The following is an 18,850-nucleotide window of genomic DNA, read 5'->3' as shown; positions in this document are numbered from 1 at the left end:
TCTGTTGTTCTTCTTCTCCTTATTCTTCGTCGTATTTTAAGCTTATTGCATGCTCTCAACTTAAAGTTCAAAATGCACTTTCCACAGTTATTAATTGAGAGGTTTCGATGTCAATTACCAACGCATTGAATTTGTATATTGTGTGGCAAGCACAACGATACTCTATGCCCAGGAATGTCGAGAAAATCTTCAACCCGCAAGAATTCCTCGACCGGAGCGGGAATCAAATCAGCAGCCTCCGGATTGGTAATACCGTGCCTAGGCATGGTCAATATCGGTATCATTGCTTAATTTTTTTGCTACGGAATCCGATTTTGCCTGACAAAAAGATGCGCTTTGACAAGTGCTCTAACTCATCGAAGGGTATAAATAGCGAGACCTTTCAATTATAATCGGTTCCATGCGGATCCAACTCTATCAAAACCGAATTCTCCATCATTTCTCAATAGTGATGGAGTAATACAACATGTATTGAACGAAGGATACGGGATCTACTGGTTACTAGTCGCAGTGGATTTATGACCCATGCCGAGGAAAAAACGCATGATCTTCTTCTCAGTATGCAAAAAGGTTATCACTAGGTCACCGAGCCCCTCATGTCATGTATATAATTAATGTGATTGCGAAAAGCTGATTAGATTCAGCGTAAAAATTCGATCTCTTATCATAATACAATACAATTAATACAAAAATAGCCCGTTCGAGAACATTATTCTTCTTCTTGTTGGCTTTATTACATCCCTACTGGAACTTTACGCCAGCCCTCAACAAAGTGTTCTTTGGACAATTCCACAATTATCAATTGAGTGCTTTCTAAGCCTGTAGCCATTAAGCATTATTGGAAGTCGAGAAGTATTCAACCCGAAAAATTCCTAGACCAGACCGGGAATCAAACTCAGCCGCCTCCAGCATGGTCTTGCTTCATAGCTGCGCCTTTACCGACTTAGCTAAGGAAGGCCCCTTACGTGAACATGAACATTATTTAAAACATGTACTACAACGGGTTACATCTACTGATATCTAGGAAATTTTAACAATTTCAAACTAATGTCGATCATATTCCAAAAATTCCAGCTGAATAGGAATAAATTCAAAATCTTTTTTTTTGCGGAAACCTTGTTTGCAACATGTTTTATCTTTAAATTTCCAGGATTTTGTTATTAATAAATAATTTTAATGACCAGGATGCACCGAAAAATTATGATCCCGGAGGTATTGAAGTTTTCATAATTTTGAATTTCGTATTATTTTATGATCCCAGGAAAATCTAATCTTATATGCGACTGAATGAAACATTGATGTAATGGATAAAACGTATTCAAACAAGTCATGTATGAATAAGTTTTTGGAAAAAGGTCTATTTTTTGTTAAACTATCAGGATTTTAAGCTAACATATCCGTCGATATACTCACCGCTATTATTTGACTGTTTTCTAATGAATTGAACTGTTTTTTTTTCTTGCGGGTGATTACTACGACAGCAGAATTATATTGTGGCCATTGAATATTTTTCTGTTTCGATGATATGTCGCTCGGATCTCTTAATATGAAGTCTAGGGGATGTTTTCAAGAATTTCCCTAGAATAATTCCCCTGCTCAAAGTTCTCCTAACATTATCATGAGAAGCTCTCTGGTATTGCGTTGAAATTTTTCATCAACATTCTATAAAGTCTATGCAGAGCACTCTTGAAAATCATTCAAAGATTCTTTTCGAATTCTTAATTACTGACATGATTCCACTAAAAATTCGACGGAATTGGAAAGCCCTGGAAATTCACTTCAGAAATGTCACGAAATTCTGCTCTAAAATAGCTTTCAGTAGTTCCGTAAACTATTTCAGAATTTTTATATTCTTGACTGATGATATGCAGCTAATATAAAATGAATGAGTGTGCACTAAATTTTTTTCTTAAGCAAATTCAAAAATCACAAAAATCACAATTGAGTGTACTGATTGTGCCATGCTTATTAATTGCCCAGATAAACGAGCATTTGAAACACTTCTAATAATGTCAAGGAAATTTAAATTATTCAACGCACCACATTTTAAAGAATTTTCAAGATTATTACGAAAACGTTTATATTTTCAAGCACCGCTTTCGCATCGTATGCAACTATATTGCTGGGAAAAGCCCAATGCATTTGCTTCGTGCACATGCACACGACAGGAATATGCAAGCGTTTGCGTCCCGAATGTCAAAAATGTCTTTCATGCATAGCATTCTACCTCTTCTGCAGTGGTGGTGCTGCTGCAGCAACACGAATATGCATTTCAATCCCCCCAACTGAATATTCCACGCTTTCACATATCTTCTACGATCCTTCACTTTCACACCATCCAGCTTCCCAGATTCATCGGCTGCTGGGGCAACAGTCGCCGTCGACACATTACAGAAATGTTGTACATGAATTTATGGCACTTGGCTGGACTCTGCGGGGCCCTTTTTGGAAATTTGGTTCTGTGGAAATCGCTTTACCGGATTCCCTCGGCCCTGCTGCTGGTAGAACGAACAACAATCGGACACAGTCTATTTGTCAAGGGCAAATATTGGAAGTCATCCGTCCGGCTGAATCCGACTCCGAACAGGACATGCGGGGAAGGTTTGGCAACAACCATTTGTGTGTGGGTGGCAATTGTCTGATGACTGCTGACCAGTCAAACAACCCCGGCTTCTCTCATTTTTCCGACCCCGTTCTGTGGCCATAGGTATCGACTGGGGAAAATTTCTGTTTGATGTAATCGGAGTCAAATTGTTCGATGTAATCGAGTGGTGAAACTTTGCTGTAAACGGATTCATTGGACAAATGAGTTTTTGAGCCAGGGGAAAATGGGGTTAAAGACTTTTGCACGAGAAAAACTTGTGCTAGGGATTAAATTACGTGCGGTATATGTGTAGGGCTTGATTGAATTCGTTCAACTTGTTTACCGTGTTACACAACTTATGTTGAATTCATGAATATTTCCCTGCTCCTAATTAAGTGGAAGTTTCTACCACTCACTCAAACCATAATTTGATTGGAAGTTGGGCTTCCTCACTGTGGACTTGCAAATTTATAACGACACTCAATTTTTTTTTTACCCACGAAAAGTTTCCAAGTTTCAGTTGGTTTTCGGTTTTCTCCTGTAAACGAACGGCCACAGTGTGAGGTACGCGATGGTGGGAGCAAAAGTCATAACAATCAAAAGTTTACTCCCTCTTACGTGGTGAGGTCGTCGTATGATGCCATTCATTGCCGTTCTCGATTGTCTTTTCCCGGAAAATGAGGTAGAAATAATACTAAAACGAAATATCGAAAGTAATTAAGAAAGGAACGTGATGATTTCCGAGCTCAATTCGTTACTATCGATCAGTGTTGTTGAGAGAGTGAGGGGGGCAGGTTGAATAGAAGGAGGGACGGTCCGAGTTCTAGGACAGTTGAATGCACGCTTTATCTGGCTATCTATTCGCTTTGTGTTTTTTCCTTTCCTTCGATATAGTTAGTCGTCGTCGGGTGGAATGCGATGGGTGGTTTGAAAAATGGAACCTTTTAGACAGTAATTAAAAACGGAAAGTAATTGGAAACGAATAACGCTTCTTCTAGAGTGTGCCGTTTGGGGTTTTTTTTTTTCATAACAAGGGAAAAACCACACCGAAATTGAATTAGAGCGAAAGACAGATAGAGCATGGAACAACAAAAAACAAATTGAAATAGAGCAATTAACAAAACAAAAAAGAAGAGCGTTTGTTTCGTTGGCTGGTCTGCTGGTTTCGGTGAAGAAAACTCACAGAAATATATATGTATAGTGATAAAGAGAGTAATAATAAACATCGACACATAAACAATGAACGACCGGACGACGACGCGTAACAGAAAGATAAAAATAAAAATATATATGTATAGAACGAGGAAAACACAGCTCTATTGCAGCTATATAAAATATATATAGGTATATATATATACGAAAATTGGGTGCAAAAGACTAGTATTAGCTAGTGTAATGGAAGGGAAGCTTGCACTTACCGACACCTGGATAGGGTTGGATGCCGGGATACGCCGCGTGCGGTAGAGCAGCGTCCCCATTTGGAAGTCCTTGGGCCGGTATCGACAGGTGGAGTGCATCTACGTAAATGGCTAAATCAATACATTACTGTGATTTTAGCGGATCAAATAAACATTTCGAGAAGTCCATCGGAATGGACGACCGATGACTACTTACGCCCTGGGTAGCTTTGAGGGATTCCGTTCGTGTAGACCGCTTCGGAGCCGGCCGGTTGCCCGTTCGGCGTTTGTGCTGCCATGTTAAAGGTCGGCATCGTTGGCGATGGTAGCGATGGGATGGCACCGTTCACGGGTTGTCCTGAACCTGTGGGTTTGATCGAAAGAGTCTGGATTAGTTTGGGGTTTATTTGGCGATCATACGTTTGTTTTTGGGATCTCTGATTGACTGAACGCTTTAATCGACTGGTTATAATGCTGATCACCGTTTTGATCATATGCTCTACCCCTCGATTGGTTTCGTTTTGCCTTTCTCGTATACCTAGGTATAGCGGAAGGCAATAATATCACGTGAAAAAAAAAACATATATGTGATCTTAGGCCCGGATGATCGAGTGTCATATACCAATCGGTAATCCAGCTCCACGAGATCGAAAAATTTAAGCAAAAATTTGCGTATGTGTGTAACTCAGTTACCTTTCTCGGAGAATGTTTGATGATTTCAAATGTAACTAAGGACTGTTCACTTTATCAAATGGAAACCAAAAAAAACCCGTAACTTTAAAATTTTACGTTGTATTCGAATTCTTTATTCTAGATATTTGAAAATTGTGATCCAAACAAAATTATGCAATGCTTCACTTATGCTATTGATTCTATATAAGTGTTTAATTTCTTTGAAATTAAAATTTTGAAAAATCGAATGTATACTTTGTTCTACAAAATGAATATATTGTTATATTATTGTTGGTGGGTATCATTATTGAGCATTGAAAAAAAAACATATTTGGCTAGATACAAATTTAAAATTCACCCAGGTGTTCCAGCTGAATAGATATAAGTTTGAAATATGTTGTTAATGGCATTTTAGAGCAAGCGTAACATAAAGTATTGTCAAAATTACGTGCTACATCAAATGCATTGTTCATAAAATTGGCTATGTTGCTAGGTAAGAGAGCTACATATTTGCCAAAGAAAGCATCCAGCTAAGTAGACGACACACACAAAAGTTGTGATTGAAAGTGTGTGTCCGTTTTATAAAGTGAACAGTCCTTAGTCCCATTTGGTTTGCATCTGACACCAACAAATATTTATTGAATTTTATCGGATCGGATAGTTAAATTAGACAAAAAACTTTTTTTTAAGCCAATTTTATTGAAGGTGGCTTAACTGGTTCTATTACAATCATGTTATCACAATCACAATTCGTTCCAGATATTTGAGTATAAAAGTGTCATTTAGTAATTAAACTGGGTTATTAACTCATTTTTCTCGGGATAGCTTGATCAATTGCAGTGAAACAGATCTATTTTGTATATTTTTGATTTTAATAAAACTCTATTTAACTTTTGGTTCCGGTTGATTGAACTTTTGGCTCAGGAGATTTGAACAAAATTGTAAAATTTCGCTTTTAACTCACTTTTCTCTGAAATAGTAGAACCGATTGGAGTGTAAGTGGTCTTATAGCGCTTGTATCTGATTCATATAGTGCTCTTTTGAATTTGGTTCCGGAGATATGATACAGTTAACAGTTTCCGAAGTTATTGTTGGAACAAGATCCATGAGTATATATCTTTATGTTGATACAAGAAAAGATACACAGCGTCTTAATTGATCAGTGGTGGTCATATCGAGTATGTACGAAGACCACACATGGACATGGTCCAGGTGCTTCTGATTATACTTGGCATGATTTTTTTATCTTTATTTAAAAGGTTTTCAGCCTAACCCGAGCAGAAACAAATAACTAAATAATACCTCATTCTGACCTGATACCAAAAAGAGCTAAACGTTTGTGATTATCTGATAAAAGTATTGGGTTTTCCCTGATTGACCCAAATTTGAAGAAGTAGTATAAAATATGGAAGCATAGTACTGAATGTAAAGTTGAAATTGCGTCCCTCTGTTTCTATTATTTGCTTTTGTGCCACATAGATCTATTTATGGTAAGATCACGAATATTTTACGGGCATCTGTCCGAAGTTTGGATATACTGGATCCTCGAGCAGGATAAAATAACCAATGAATACCTAATTCTGACCTGATACCAACATTTGGTATTCACCAGCATGACATAAGAGGTAAAATACCAAGGAATAATACCAAAAAATTGCATACCAAATACTTTCTAAATAACAAAAATTGATTTTTGGATACCAAAATAACACCTGTTTGGAATTGTTTTGGTATTGTTTCATCATAATTTGGTATTGGAATGGTATTGTGGGAACATTTTTTGGTATTATTTTTTGGTATTTTACATCTTATGTCGTCCATACCAATTTAAGGTATCGAGATATTCGTTCCTGCTCGGGAAAGGCTGGTTCGCCTCTGAGTTTGATTTTATTTGAAGCACCAAAAGTCGGAGGTAAGTAACGATCATTTCACACTTCGATATTAAAATGAGATCTACTTTTTTACTTAATCTAAATGTACTTTTTTCTAAGCTTGTACTAAGATGTCAATAATTGCGCGATTTGCGAACATTTCAAGGATGCTCCTGGGAATGTGAGCTATTGTGATTCAAAACCTATCATGTAAGTTTTCAGTGATGTCACTCTTCAAACATTTAGAAATGCAATACATTCATCAGTATTAAAGAAGAGTAAGTATACCAGTTGTGGCATTATACGATGGCACCAGTTATGACTCTACTCCACAACTAAAATTTTTGTTAGCAGTAGATCATCTTTTGCAATTGAATACAAATAATGATGCTTGATCACATTTGCTAGGACCAGTATGGCATTGTGGCCGAAATTGTCGTAAATTAATTATTTTATTAAAGCTAGGTGGAGATCAAAGTTTTCCTATAATACTCCTTAAATTATATAAAACCTCTCCAAAATCCTTACGTAGATAATGAACGGCCCCATTGTGAGTACTACAGAGAATGCCAAGGGGATTTTGAGGAGAATTCCTGGTGAATTTCAGGTAAAATTTCAATTGTATCCAGAGGAAAAAATCTTCAGTTGATTACAACGGAGAACTCCACCCGAGCAGGAACAAATAACTTATTAAGACCAATTTCAGGTATGAAAATAGCATAACTGGCAACCTTAATATGGTATTTATGAGGCTGACATAAGAGGTAAAATACAAAAAATAATACCTCAAAAATGTTCTTCGAATACCGAACTAATAAATAATTTAGTTATTTCAATAACAAACGGATAACAGACGCTTTTTTAGATGCCAGAATACCATAGTTAGTTATTTTGAAGGTCTTCTAATACCAATTGAATAACTCTTTTAGGTGTTATTGCCTAAAAACTGAAAGATCACATTTTGTTATTTTGGTATTCATTTGATATTTTACAAAATATTTCGATAACTGAACAATATCAAAACAAGGTTTTATACCACAAGCATACCGAAATCTGGTATCATTTCACATTAAGATATTCAGGGCATGGTAGTTCTGAGTTGAATTCGAAGGGAAGTCTTATGAACACTCGATGCAAATTGTGAAGAAAATTAAATAATAATATATATGATGAAAACTCCGAAATCTTTCAGATTTTGGGTTAAATTTGAGCAGAGATCTAATGGAATTTCAAGAAGAATTACAAGAATTACGAGAGGTTCTGGTAAAATCTAAGAAGAACTAAAATAGTTCTGAGTAGAATTTCATAAGAATCCCGTGGTCAAAATTGTCGGAAATTAATTCCTTAATTTAATTAAGTAAATTCCTGTGTTAAAAATTGTCGTAAATTAATTATTTTATTACTGCTAGGTGGATATCAAAGTTTCACTAAAATACTCTTTAAATCATATTCCTCTAAAACCTCTCCAAAATTCTTACGTAGATAATGAACGGCCCGATTGTGAGTGCTACAGAGAATGCCAAGGGGATTTTGAGGAGAATTCCTGTTGAACTTCAGGTAAAATTTCAATTGTATCCAGAGAAAAAAATCTTCACTTGATTACAACGGAGATCTCCAAGGTAGTTCTGAGTTAAATTCGAAGGGAAGTCTTATGAACACTCGATGCAAATTAATAAATTATTAATAAATAATAATATATATGATGAAAATTCTGAAATCCTTCAGGTTTTGGGTGGAATCTGAGTTCTAATGGAATTTTAAGGAGAATTGAAGGAAATTCAAATGAGATCTGACTACAACTTTAAAGGGAATTCAGTGGAGGATTCTAGAAAATTGTGACGAGAGGTTCTGGTATATACCAAGGAGAACTAGGATAGTTCTGAGTAGAATTTCATAAGAATCCTGATGAGAATTCAATGGAAATTTGGAATGGAAAATTTCAAGGGAAATCTGAATATTGTTTCCACAGAATTTCGAGAACTAAGCGATATGGAATCATAAATTCATAAGAATTTTAAGTGATCACGTAGGGAAACTAAGAAGAATTACAGTAGAATTTTTGTAAATTTCATATGCCGCCACACAAATGGGTGCCAGGTCTAACGGAATTGTGAGGAAATCTTCAACTTAATTCGAATATTTTAAAAAATTACAAGATTGTTTTGAGTAGAATTTCAAATCTCGAAGTGACCTAAGTGTTTTTGTAAACTGATAAATTCCTCGCGCATGCACACTAACACCCTCACGTTGGGGATCTCTCTGATGGCGGTATTAGAATGCGTGGGTTAGCCGTCAGTTTCGATAAATTGACGTTTACAGTAATTGTTTACTAAAGTTTAAGTATCGATTCTCAACCTGGGGTTCGAAAACCCACACGAAGCGAATAGTGCATGAAAAGAAGTAATGTTAAGCGAGCTTGACCGCACGGTGGGGGAAACGATGAGAATCGATGCTGTGGAGGATTCTAAGTAAATTGTTAGGAGAATTGAGAAAATTCTAAGGAGGATTTCATGTTAGTTTGAAGTTGAATTCTAAGAAAATTGTGAAGAGAATTTAATGTAAATTATGATGGTAATTCATATGAATTTTTATTAGGGTAATAAATGAGGATTCGATGGAACAATCAAATAAATTCTGTGGAGAGTTTCAAAGGTATTCTCAGGGCAATTTAAAAGGGATTCATAGTTAATAATTTCAAACTTATCTGGCGTTCCACCTGGGTCCTTTGTTATTTTCACTCTTCATCAACGAGCTTTCCCTCGTACTACCATCTGGCTGCCGTGTGTTTTACGCTGATGACGTCAACATATACATTTTTTTTTCTTTGGTTTGTTTTCCGTCGATCTTGTTTTCCGTGCTGAGCACCAATGCTACCGACGCCAGGAAGGCAGCTCCCACACCTGGACCCTACCTATCGACCCATCAACTCATGAACCGGGGACCAACGGCTTTTCTTCCCTTCCGAAGGAAGTCGTGATCAGAGATGTTATGCCTCAGAACATCCCGGCGGCGCCGACTGGGATTGAACTCAGGCCTGCTGGGGTGGTAGGTCATCACGCTTTCCACTACACCACCGGCACCGCTGTCAACATATACATGATCATTAAAAGTATTAAAAGTAAAGTAAGCACTGCTATGCTCTACAACTGCTGCTGAATAGTTTTTCAGATTGGTGCTCCCGGAACATGCTGACGTTGAGCATCCACAAATTTATCATTATATCGTTTCATCGCAAGCTCAACCCGATTACATACGATTATTCAATTAATGGTCAGTCTCTTGAGCGTGTTCTTCAAGTTCGTGACCTTCCGATTGCACTATAACGATATTATCTGTAGAACCAACTGACAGCTGGGATTTATGTTCAAAATATCCTGCGAATTTACCGATCCTCTCTGCCTCCGATCTCTGTGCTGCGTTCTGATGCGATCGATTCTATAGTCCAACTCTGTAGTATGGTGCTAGTAGGATCGAAGCAATTCAGAGAAAATTTGTGAGATATGACCTACGACGCTTTCTGTGGCGAGATCCGTTGAACTTACTACAATATGGAGATCGATGCAGATTATTGGGACTACAGACACTTGAGCAGAGACGGAATGATGCCCAAGCGGTGTTTGTTGCTAAAATTCTCACAGGAGAAACGGACGTACCGGAGATACTAAGTCAACTTAATCTTTACGTTCCTGAACGATTCCTTCACCAACGAAACTTTTTGCTGCTTGAGCCCCGGAACTCCTTGTACGACCTTCATGACCCTGTCCGCTTCAGGTCGGCTAGGTTCAACAAAATCTACATCCTGTTCGACTTCAGCTCTACTGTGGCAACATACAAGCGTACACTGACTGAATTGCATTAATGGATCGAGTGAGATTCGTTACTGTTAAAGGTGAGTAATATTCCATTGCTCCTCAATTGTAACCTGATTCTGATTGGCTGGTTCGCCTTACCTGTATCTTCTTTTTCTCTATCCACTACTACCAACGAGGATTGCTTCGGAAGATGGATGTCCAATGAAGCTGATTGAAGTCTAAGTTTTTATGTTTTGACTACAGTTAATATTTGAAGCTATGATAACTTTATGCTATGTTCACGGATGTGCTTGTTTTGTAATGTTTGTACTGTATTGTGAAAAGATATGAGGTTTTTACGCCAGTTAAATTGGCTTTTCCCCATCACATTCATTAAGACGACAGAAAGTCAGATGAATAAATAAATAAATAAAATAAAATAAAAACATGGATATATTTGAATAATACTTTGGAAAGCTTACGAGAATACTCGCGTCACTTTTAAAATAGACCAATCTACATTGATCGATTCGTTTCACCGACTCTCTCTTCCGTTAATAACTTGGCTGGTAAGATCTGAACCAATCCACAGCCGTTGACGCCAAGTATCTCCAGCTTGGCAAGTAGGATATTATGGTCCACCGTGTCAAATGCAGCTTTTAGATCCACATACGCGCTGGATGCTGTGTTGTTCTGTATCGATATAATTTTTGCAACACGTGAACAGAGCATCATTTATGATAATCTCGAACAGTTTTGAGCAGGCACACACGATAATTTGCGATATTACGTTATGATGAATGATGATGAAAACAGCTGAACATGTTTTTGGAGCCGAGTTATTACCGAAAGAGAGAGTCGATGAAGAGATTCGACCAATTGAAAAGTGACGCGAGAATTCTACGATTCTCATGCTAATTATGAGAAGAACTCTAATACAATTAAAGCAAATATTCCAAAGTAGTTCCAAGAGTGTTTCATACAAATTCGAGAGTTTCATGGAAATTCCGGAGAAAATTCCAAAGGAATACAGAACAGAATTTCAATGGAGTCTCTTTGAGTATTTCAAGCGAATTCAAGGCTGATTATTTTTTAAACTAAACTCTAAAAAATACTTCTTAATTAATTATTTGATTAGTGACCTAGAACTTAGACTCGTAGAACTTTGCTTTTATATATTCTGTTTTGAAATAATTTACTAATAAATTGAATAATTTTAGTAGAAAGTCTCGGTCTTACTCGTGTAATGTTATAGTATTAGAAAAAGACTCATCTCGTATCTTTATTATAGAGATTAAATTTAATTGACCCATTACAGGTGTTCTGAAAATTTTCTTGGTTTTCAGACACCAGACCAAAATTATAACAAAAAATAACTACAAATACATAAAAAGTAGACAGATTAAGCGAGGATAATGAGAATTCAACTTACAATTTAATCTGCAGATAAGCTTATACAGGTTTTTACAGCTAGTTTTTGGCATTTTAAGCTAATCTACGGCTAACATTGTTTGTTGTGAAGGGATTACTCGTAAAAAACGAACTCGGATGATGCGTGAGTTGTACATAAATTACGCATACATGTTTACAGAATTAAAGTGAAATAACCCAAGCAACACAACTTGTCATAAAGGTGCTTAAAATACTGCCTTAAAACATATATGAGTGTACAATTTGATTTGAAAATACTTCATTTCATACTTTTTCATACAACTGAAGCGCAAGTTTCGAAGCGTTATACAACAAATCAATTGTCATATAACAAGTTTTGTAAATCATCGCAATAACCAATCAAATTAAATGGCCAAAAAGAATTTTCCAAAACAAAAATAAGACATAACCTAGCATGGGATTCTAAATCAGGTATTCAGCGTACTAGGTTTGGAACTTCTCTAGTAGACCAACTCTGCGTCTTGGTAAAACATGCTTTATTATCCATCAAGTTCTCATACATGGCAGAAAACCAAGCGAGAGGAGGAGCTTGTAAACGTAGTCTATTAACATTATGGTCATATAACATGTTCTGGAAAACATCATAATAACCAATAAATTTTAGGCGCAAAACTACGATAAAAAAAATTTAGCATGGGATTCGAACACTGCTTCTTGGCGTGATAGGATTGCACCTTCTTAACTAGACTAATTTCGAAAGATGACTTACTTAGGCTTACTATCTATGATGTTCTTCGTCAATGGCATGAAAATCATATTCTAGAGAAAATGCATTTGGTTCGTCATGAAGATGTTTTGAAAAGTATTGGAAGCGGCATCTGAATTATCATTTTAACTGCTTTATGGAAACCGATCTAGCATCTTTTCGTGTTTTGTTGTGGTATTATAAAAGTAAGATGCACATTTATAAAGATCAAAGTCAAATACGATCATCTTGGAGGGTGAAAAAATCTGAGAAGTAGTCAGAAAACATTAACAGAGCTCTATCAAAGCTCGGGATGTTTTCTATATCACTTATAGAACATGCTTTCGAATTCTTATTTAAAAAGATGTTTTGTGTGTTACTTGGGAAAGAGTCATGTCATCCACTTGATTCAATGTTCTTCGACAATAAGCTGAGATCAACAATGTGCTAGTATAATGGAACCTTATGAGTAATTTTAGAAAGAATTTCAGTACAAAATTCTAATTGAAAATCATGGTACTTCGATTCCTTATAAAAAAAATTAAAAAATTTAAAATCTTTCAGGATATATTGAATGAACCAAGAAGTTCCAAATAAATATTAAATAATCTAACAAATATTAATCAATATTAACATTTAAAACAGTTTTATAAGGAGCCCTCAGTAATCAACGCATGGATAAGTTTCAACAGCATTTCTGTGGAAATCGTCTTACTATTTTTATGATTTTTGATAATAATTTCTTGTACGAACTGCATGTATTTTTTTTAATATTCCTCATGAAATTTTTCAAACAGTATGATTGTAAATGATTTGAAATTTATTCATAGAACTCCCATCCAGTTTTCTAAAACCAATGGAGGTTTGAGGATTCAAATCTTATGAATCTGGAGTTCTGAGGTTGAAATTAGAATTTAACCACTCCTCCAGAATGTATTATCACTATTAAAGTCCATCTGACTTGGTAGTCTCAATAAAACACTTAAATCTAAATGTAGTCACTCATTAAAAATTAAAAATTGGCCGGCAGCAAACGATGACGAAATCTGGAGGCATTGATGTAAAAGTCAAATAGGTCAGATGCTTCGTTGAATTAATGAATCATGACGACAAAGGAACTGTTTGCAGCATAGTTGGTTGCATGTACTTCTTTATGAAGCAAGGTTCTCGGACGGAGTGATCGGGCAGGAGCATACAGATTAATTTTGACAAGTAACTCAGGAACACCAAATTCTGCCAGCAAGTCTTCAGCAACGAAGACGATCTGCGATATGTTTCGTTGCTTAGCAAGAGCATCCAAGCCCAATAAACGAGAGCGGTCAGCATACGGTGGTAAATTCAGCGGGTCACTCCAAGGAGGATAGCGCAGTGCGTATCTGACGAATTTGCGTTGAACAGCTTCGAATCGTCCACTCCACACTGCTTGGTAGGGATTCCAGACAACACACGTGAATTCCAGTAGTGAGCGTACCAATTGCTTTAAAACACAGAGGATCACGAAATTCCTTAGAGATCTTGAACATGAATCCAAGCTGACGATTTGCTTTGTCGATCGTAGTTGAGAAGTGGCGAGTGTATGTGAGCTTTTCATCCAACATGACACCGTGGTCTTGATCGACACGTTCAACTGCAGTACCAGCAACGTTATAATCAAACAAAACGGCAGTCCTAGTTCGGCGGAAACTAATTACGCAGCACTTTGAGACGCACAGGACCTTAAAATTACGTTCACACCAATCACTAAAGATTTCAAGAAGGTATTGTAGTTCTAAACAGTCAGCATAGCCTCGATATACGGTGATATCCTGCAGCATTTCAGCACAGAAGACCATTAATTGAAATATTTATTTAATATTCAACCAAATTCACAATGGATTGTTTCCCAGGGAACTAAAACCACTCAGAGTTGCCTTAAATGAGCGTATCATGGTTTTCAACTTCTTAGAAAGCTGATAAACCTCAAGAATATTTAGCAGGTTCTCGCCATCTCTCAAAGAACTGGGAGGTCTTTTCTGGACTGTCCACTCCTCTTAATTAGTGGGTCCCTTCTGGATACCCCACCTCATTAGCTCTATAACTAGGGGGTCCTTTCTGGCTCCCCACCGCTATTTCAAACTCTGTCACTAGGGGATTCCTCAATATTCGTCAAGAGATGAACCAGCCTTTGGCTGAAAGTCTCGCTAATAAAGATAACCTAACCTCTCAAAGAACTGATCCCTATACGTGACACAAGTAACAAATCTTATAGGTACTCACCGTTCAACGCATGAGGTATTTGTGTTGCAAGTGCAGCCATCGGATTGATGTAGGTTCCTTGTGCGGTGGCCGCGGCCATCAGTGCTGCCTGTTGCTGTTGTGCGTAGGCACCGTACGGTCCGAACTGGTTGAAGACGAACGGGGACAGCAGGTTCATATGACCGGCCATTTGCTGCATACGACGGAGTTGCCTCTCTTTCTCGGTGTCCGCAAACTTGACCACTAAGCTAGAGGACGCACCCTGTTTGAGGAAAAAAAGAAGTACATGCGTTAATTACATAAATCATTTGGTATGGTAGGATTTTAATTCGCTCGTATAAATCATCGTCTGCTTAAGTGGAGGCTAAACACCGCAACATAATTTATATCCATTTATGATTATTACACGAGATTGTGGGTTACGGAGACACATGAAAGGTCGGACTCTGTCCCTCCAGGGAACATGCGGAGGGTGGAGTGACTTTTTTTCGGGGATGATTAATAGTGGTGGTAGAATGAAACTAAATATGAGCGACGACCAACGACGGTGTGCTCGGTGGTAAACATGGGAGAATATGTTTTTCCAGCCAAACACAAACTGGCACTGGGCGGCATAAGTTGGGTTTTGTAGTTTTGGGGTCGGTTTCTTTGTTTGGCCGGTGCGGTGTCGTTGCCAGCATCGCATCGACCTGCTGGCTTACGATTTAATATCGTTTAATAAAGTGTCCAGACAAAAACAGGATAATTCATTACACGATGGCATGATAATCCATGGCTCAGCTCGGGGTGGTTGACTATTTAGGTGCTGCTTTTGTTCTATTCTTTTTGATAATTTACATGACGTGTTCAACAAATAGTAAGCTTCACCAAGTTGTGATGAGGATAAGGTTATGATTATGATGATTTATTTGGAAAGAATGATCTTTTCATGTTGTTTCTATTGCTGTTTATAGGCGTATTCAAAACAACTAGTATCAAAAGACTATCAGTTATGGCGTTTGACATTCAAATAAATGCAAGCTTTAAACCTTGTTATGAAACTCTTTAAATAGCTCTAATTATCTCTCTAATTAAGACTAATAAACACACAAAAGCTGTCTAATTATCTCCCGAAATGTGCCTCATTTCCGACTTGCACCAGCCCCACAAAAAACACTCAACAAGCAAACCTTCAAATGACTCTATAATATCCCGATCCACCTGTTGAGACCGTTTTATGCAACCGACATGAAAATTCCCTTTCCCCTTCTTTCCCAGCCCGGTATGAACAACTAAACGAAACAAGCCCGCACATAAATATGCACACAGCCATCGCATCGAAGTGGGGCCAGGCCAGAGACCATTAGCTCGGGGCACTTGTAGCGCTCAACTAACGTGTTGCTTCACCCCATCCTCGGCTCTCACAATAGCATGAACCCAGAAAAAAAAAGAGTTTCAACAGTACAACAGCCAGCATAAAATCAAAAAGCGAATCTGGCAGCAGGCAAGCGAAACACAAGCGGAGGAAAAGCGAGGAAAAACTATGACTATAAAAGCGGTAGTTCCGGCGGCCAAATGGAAATGTTTTTCTCCTTTCTTTTCGCTCCACTTGCTGCTGTTCGTGCTGCTGCTGTGGCTGCTTATGCTTTTTAGGCTTCGCCATGTTTTGACCGGTTCTCCTCCGTTCAGCTTTTGCTAGGATACAAAAAAATTCCAACTCTAAACTGTTGCATGCGACGAAACTTTTTTTCGGTCCCGCTTCATAGCTTGTCAACTTCCCTCTTTTGTTCGGCCTAAATTGCTATTGTTAACCTGAACAGGGCACACCTGATGAATCTGTAGCCTCATTTGCTCGTTCACCACGAGAAGTCTTTCCGTTCGTCAATGTTGTGCGATGATCCTTCGAAATTGGGGGTTAGCAAGGGATATCAAAAACATATGGCAAGTTCACCTAGTAGAGCCATGGAACTCTTCCTCGACAATGAATTTAATGCTTAATACGACTGGAAACATGATGGGCTGGAGGCCACTCAATTTAACGAATAGGGAAAATGACTCTGATGTTGGTCATAAAAACTGAAACTCTTCATTTTTGTTTTAAACAAAGCGTCATTGGACAATCTTCTTCCATGCTTTTGATGCTTCTAGTGCGAGCGTTTTGCTTGCTTTCAACTTAATGTTTATTTGATCTATTTTGTGTAGTTCCCCATTGGCTATATGAAGCTAGCTTAGGTTGATTAAGTAATTTCTTGATAAAGAGGCATCAAATATGTGTGCATGTAAATTTTTCTCAGGAATCTAAAGAAAAGCTGGGTTTCTTATATGTTTTTACTCCCAATATTTTTGGAAAAATAAAAACATTTCAATTTTTTTAATGGGGAGATAAATGTCCCAGAATGCGACTGGGTCCATTACGACTGTCACGGGCATATATACGATGCTTTGGAGGGGTCATTCAGGAGCGTATATGCTGAACTCTGTAAGTATAGCTGAAGAATAAACTTCGTCGGTTGAAAACTTGGTGTCAAAAGTCACTTTCAAATTTGATCTCCTTTTCTCCATAGTTTCGAGTCGCAATAGCATATAGCAATGCTCGCTCGGCGGCAGACTCATTTGATCAGCCCATGGCAGATAACCAAAGGCTAAGCGTTAAAATTTTCTATGAATCGCTTTAAGGTGATTCGCTGTGACATCCTTATTTCCGGAACCACTTCGAAACCTTAAGTGCACAAATATAAGCTTCTACGACAGGTGCAACATTCAAATTGTTACTCTACGTTTGCTGCATGTACATGAAGTAGCAATTTCAGATCAAATTGGGCACTGATTTCCAAGATTTGTGTAATTGCAAATTCGAAGTAGAAGTATATGTATAGCCTACGTAGCGGCCATTTTTGAACTCTACAAGGAATCACCTTAATGTGATCTACCCAGACTCTATTGTAAGGACACCACAAAACTACATAATATTTAAAAACTGATCGTAGGTATGTGCAGTTCAATAGCACAAAACACAGAGGGTCACGGAATCCAACAGCAAGCCTAAAGATAAATCCAAGCGGCTTGTATGCCTTCGATATTACAGCTTAAAACTGTGTCTTTATTAAGGAGACTTTTATGGACCTAATTGAACCGTTCAAGGATCTGTCTAGGTAGACGATAGTTATAATTGATCGGTTTAATTTTTTTCTGCAGAATAAAATGGCACTACATTTTACCACACATCTGCAAAATATATCGACTTCAATCCTAGAAAGAATCCACGAGTCTTTGTAACTCAACACAGTCCTCTGCGCACGTGTTTTCCATGCAAATGTTTACATCACTAGTGTATAAAATACGTGTTCATAGTGAATGAACAAATGCTGCAATGTAGCATAGGGCTAAGGTTTCTCCCTTGAGGTACACCGCACAGCAAAAAATAATGAATTTTAGCTTGAGCGTAATTTAAAAACTATCTGAAAACATCTAGCGTAATTATATATCTAGAGTAATTTTATGCAACAAATCGCGCACATGAAGCGAAAAACTAAAATTATTACAAATTACACGACATCACGTAAATTTTGCTAATTTGCTACTTTTTCGCTTAATAGACACTTTGATCAATTTTGTATTGCTCTACCAGGTAATATTTTGAGGTTAAATGCTATTCTATTCGATACATTTACTATTTCAGCTCACATTGTTTTTTTAAATAAACTTAGTGCTTTTCGATGTAAGATTTGGAATTATTTTCCGTCGATCTTCTTTTCCGTACTGAGTACCAATGCTACTGACGCCGGGATGCAGCTACCATACCTGGACCCTACCTAATGACCAATCAACTCATGGATCGGGACCAACGGCTTTACTTCTCTGATCAGAGACTTTATGCCTCAGAAAATCCTGGCGGCGCCTACTGCGCCTACGATTTGTGACAGTTTTCATAGTAGAATATAAGAGCATTCCTAACATTGAAATATGAATCGACCATTTCCAATTTCGTGAACTGTGTGAAAACATAATGTTTTTCGATCATAAGTTAGTGTTTCTAATCCATAGTTCTAAGTTGAGGGTGGCTCATCATGCACCATGTGATTTGGTAACTTCTATGCTGCCGTTGCAATTAAATTGCTGTTATGAGATAAGTAAAATAACGGCGCCGGTGGTGTAGTGGTAAGCGTGATTACCTCTCACCCCAG

At 37.5% G+C, this 18,850-nt stretch overlaps 1 protein-coding gene across 5 annotated transcripts in view; it reads right to left on the bottom strand.

Annotated features, from left to right (window-relative positions):
* The window catches only part of bru3 (bruno 3), a 556,696-nt gene that overhangs the window by 36,750 nt on the left and 501,096 nt on the right, over window positions 1-18,850 (bottom strand). For 3 of the 5 annotated variants that reach the window (XR_010517464.1, XM_065218091.1, XM_065218093.1), the window contains exons 6-8: window positions 14,709-14,949; window positions 4,199-4,345; window positions 4,003-4,113 (exon numbers count right to left, since the gene is read on the bottom strand). Coding sequence is in view for 4 of the 5 variants with exons in the window: in XM_065218091.1 (XP_065074163.1) it covers window positions 4,003-4,113; window positions 4,199-4,345; window positions 14,709-14,949 (499 nt within the window). In the remaining variant the exon portion in view is untranslated. The remainder of the gene's footprint in view (window positions 1-4,002; window positions 4,114-4,198; window positions 4,346-14,708; window positions 14,950-18,850) is intronic. The other 2 variants (XM_065218092.1, XM_065218094.1) reach the window with 1 other exon arrangement.

Source organism: Ochlerotatus camptorhynchus, unplaced genomic scaffold (assembly GCF_037179485.1).
Source record: "Ochlerotatus camptorhynchus isolate MF236.1 unplaced genomic scaffold, CSIRO-AGI_Acam_v1.1 ptg000083l, whole genome shotgun sequence".
Taxonomy (NCBI): domain Eukaryota; kingdom Metazoa; phylum Arthropoda; class Insecta; order Diptera; family Culicidae; genus Ochlerotatus; species Ochlerotatus camptorhynchus.
The sequence above is the reverse complement of the archived record's forward strand: the minus strand, read 5'-3'. Positions and strand labels throughout refer to the sequence as shown.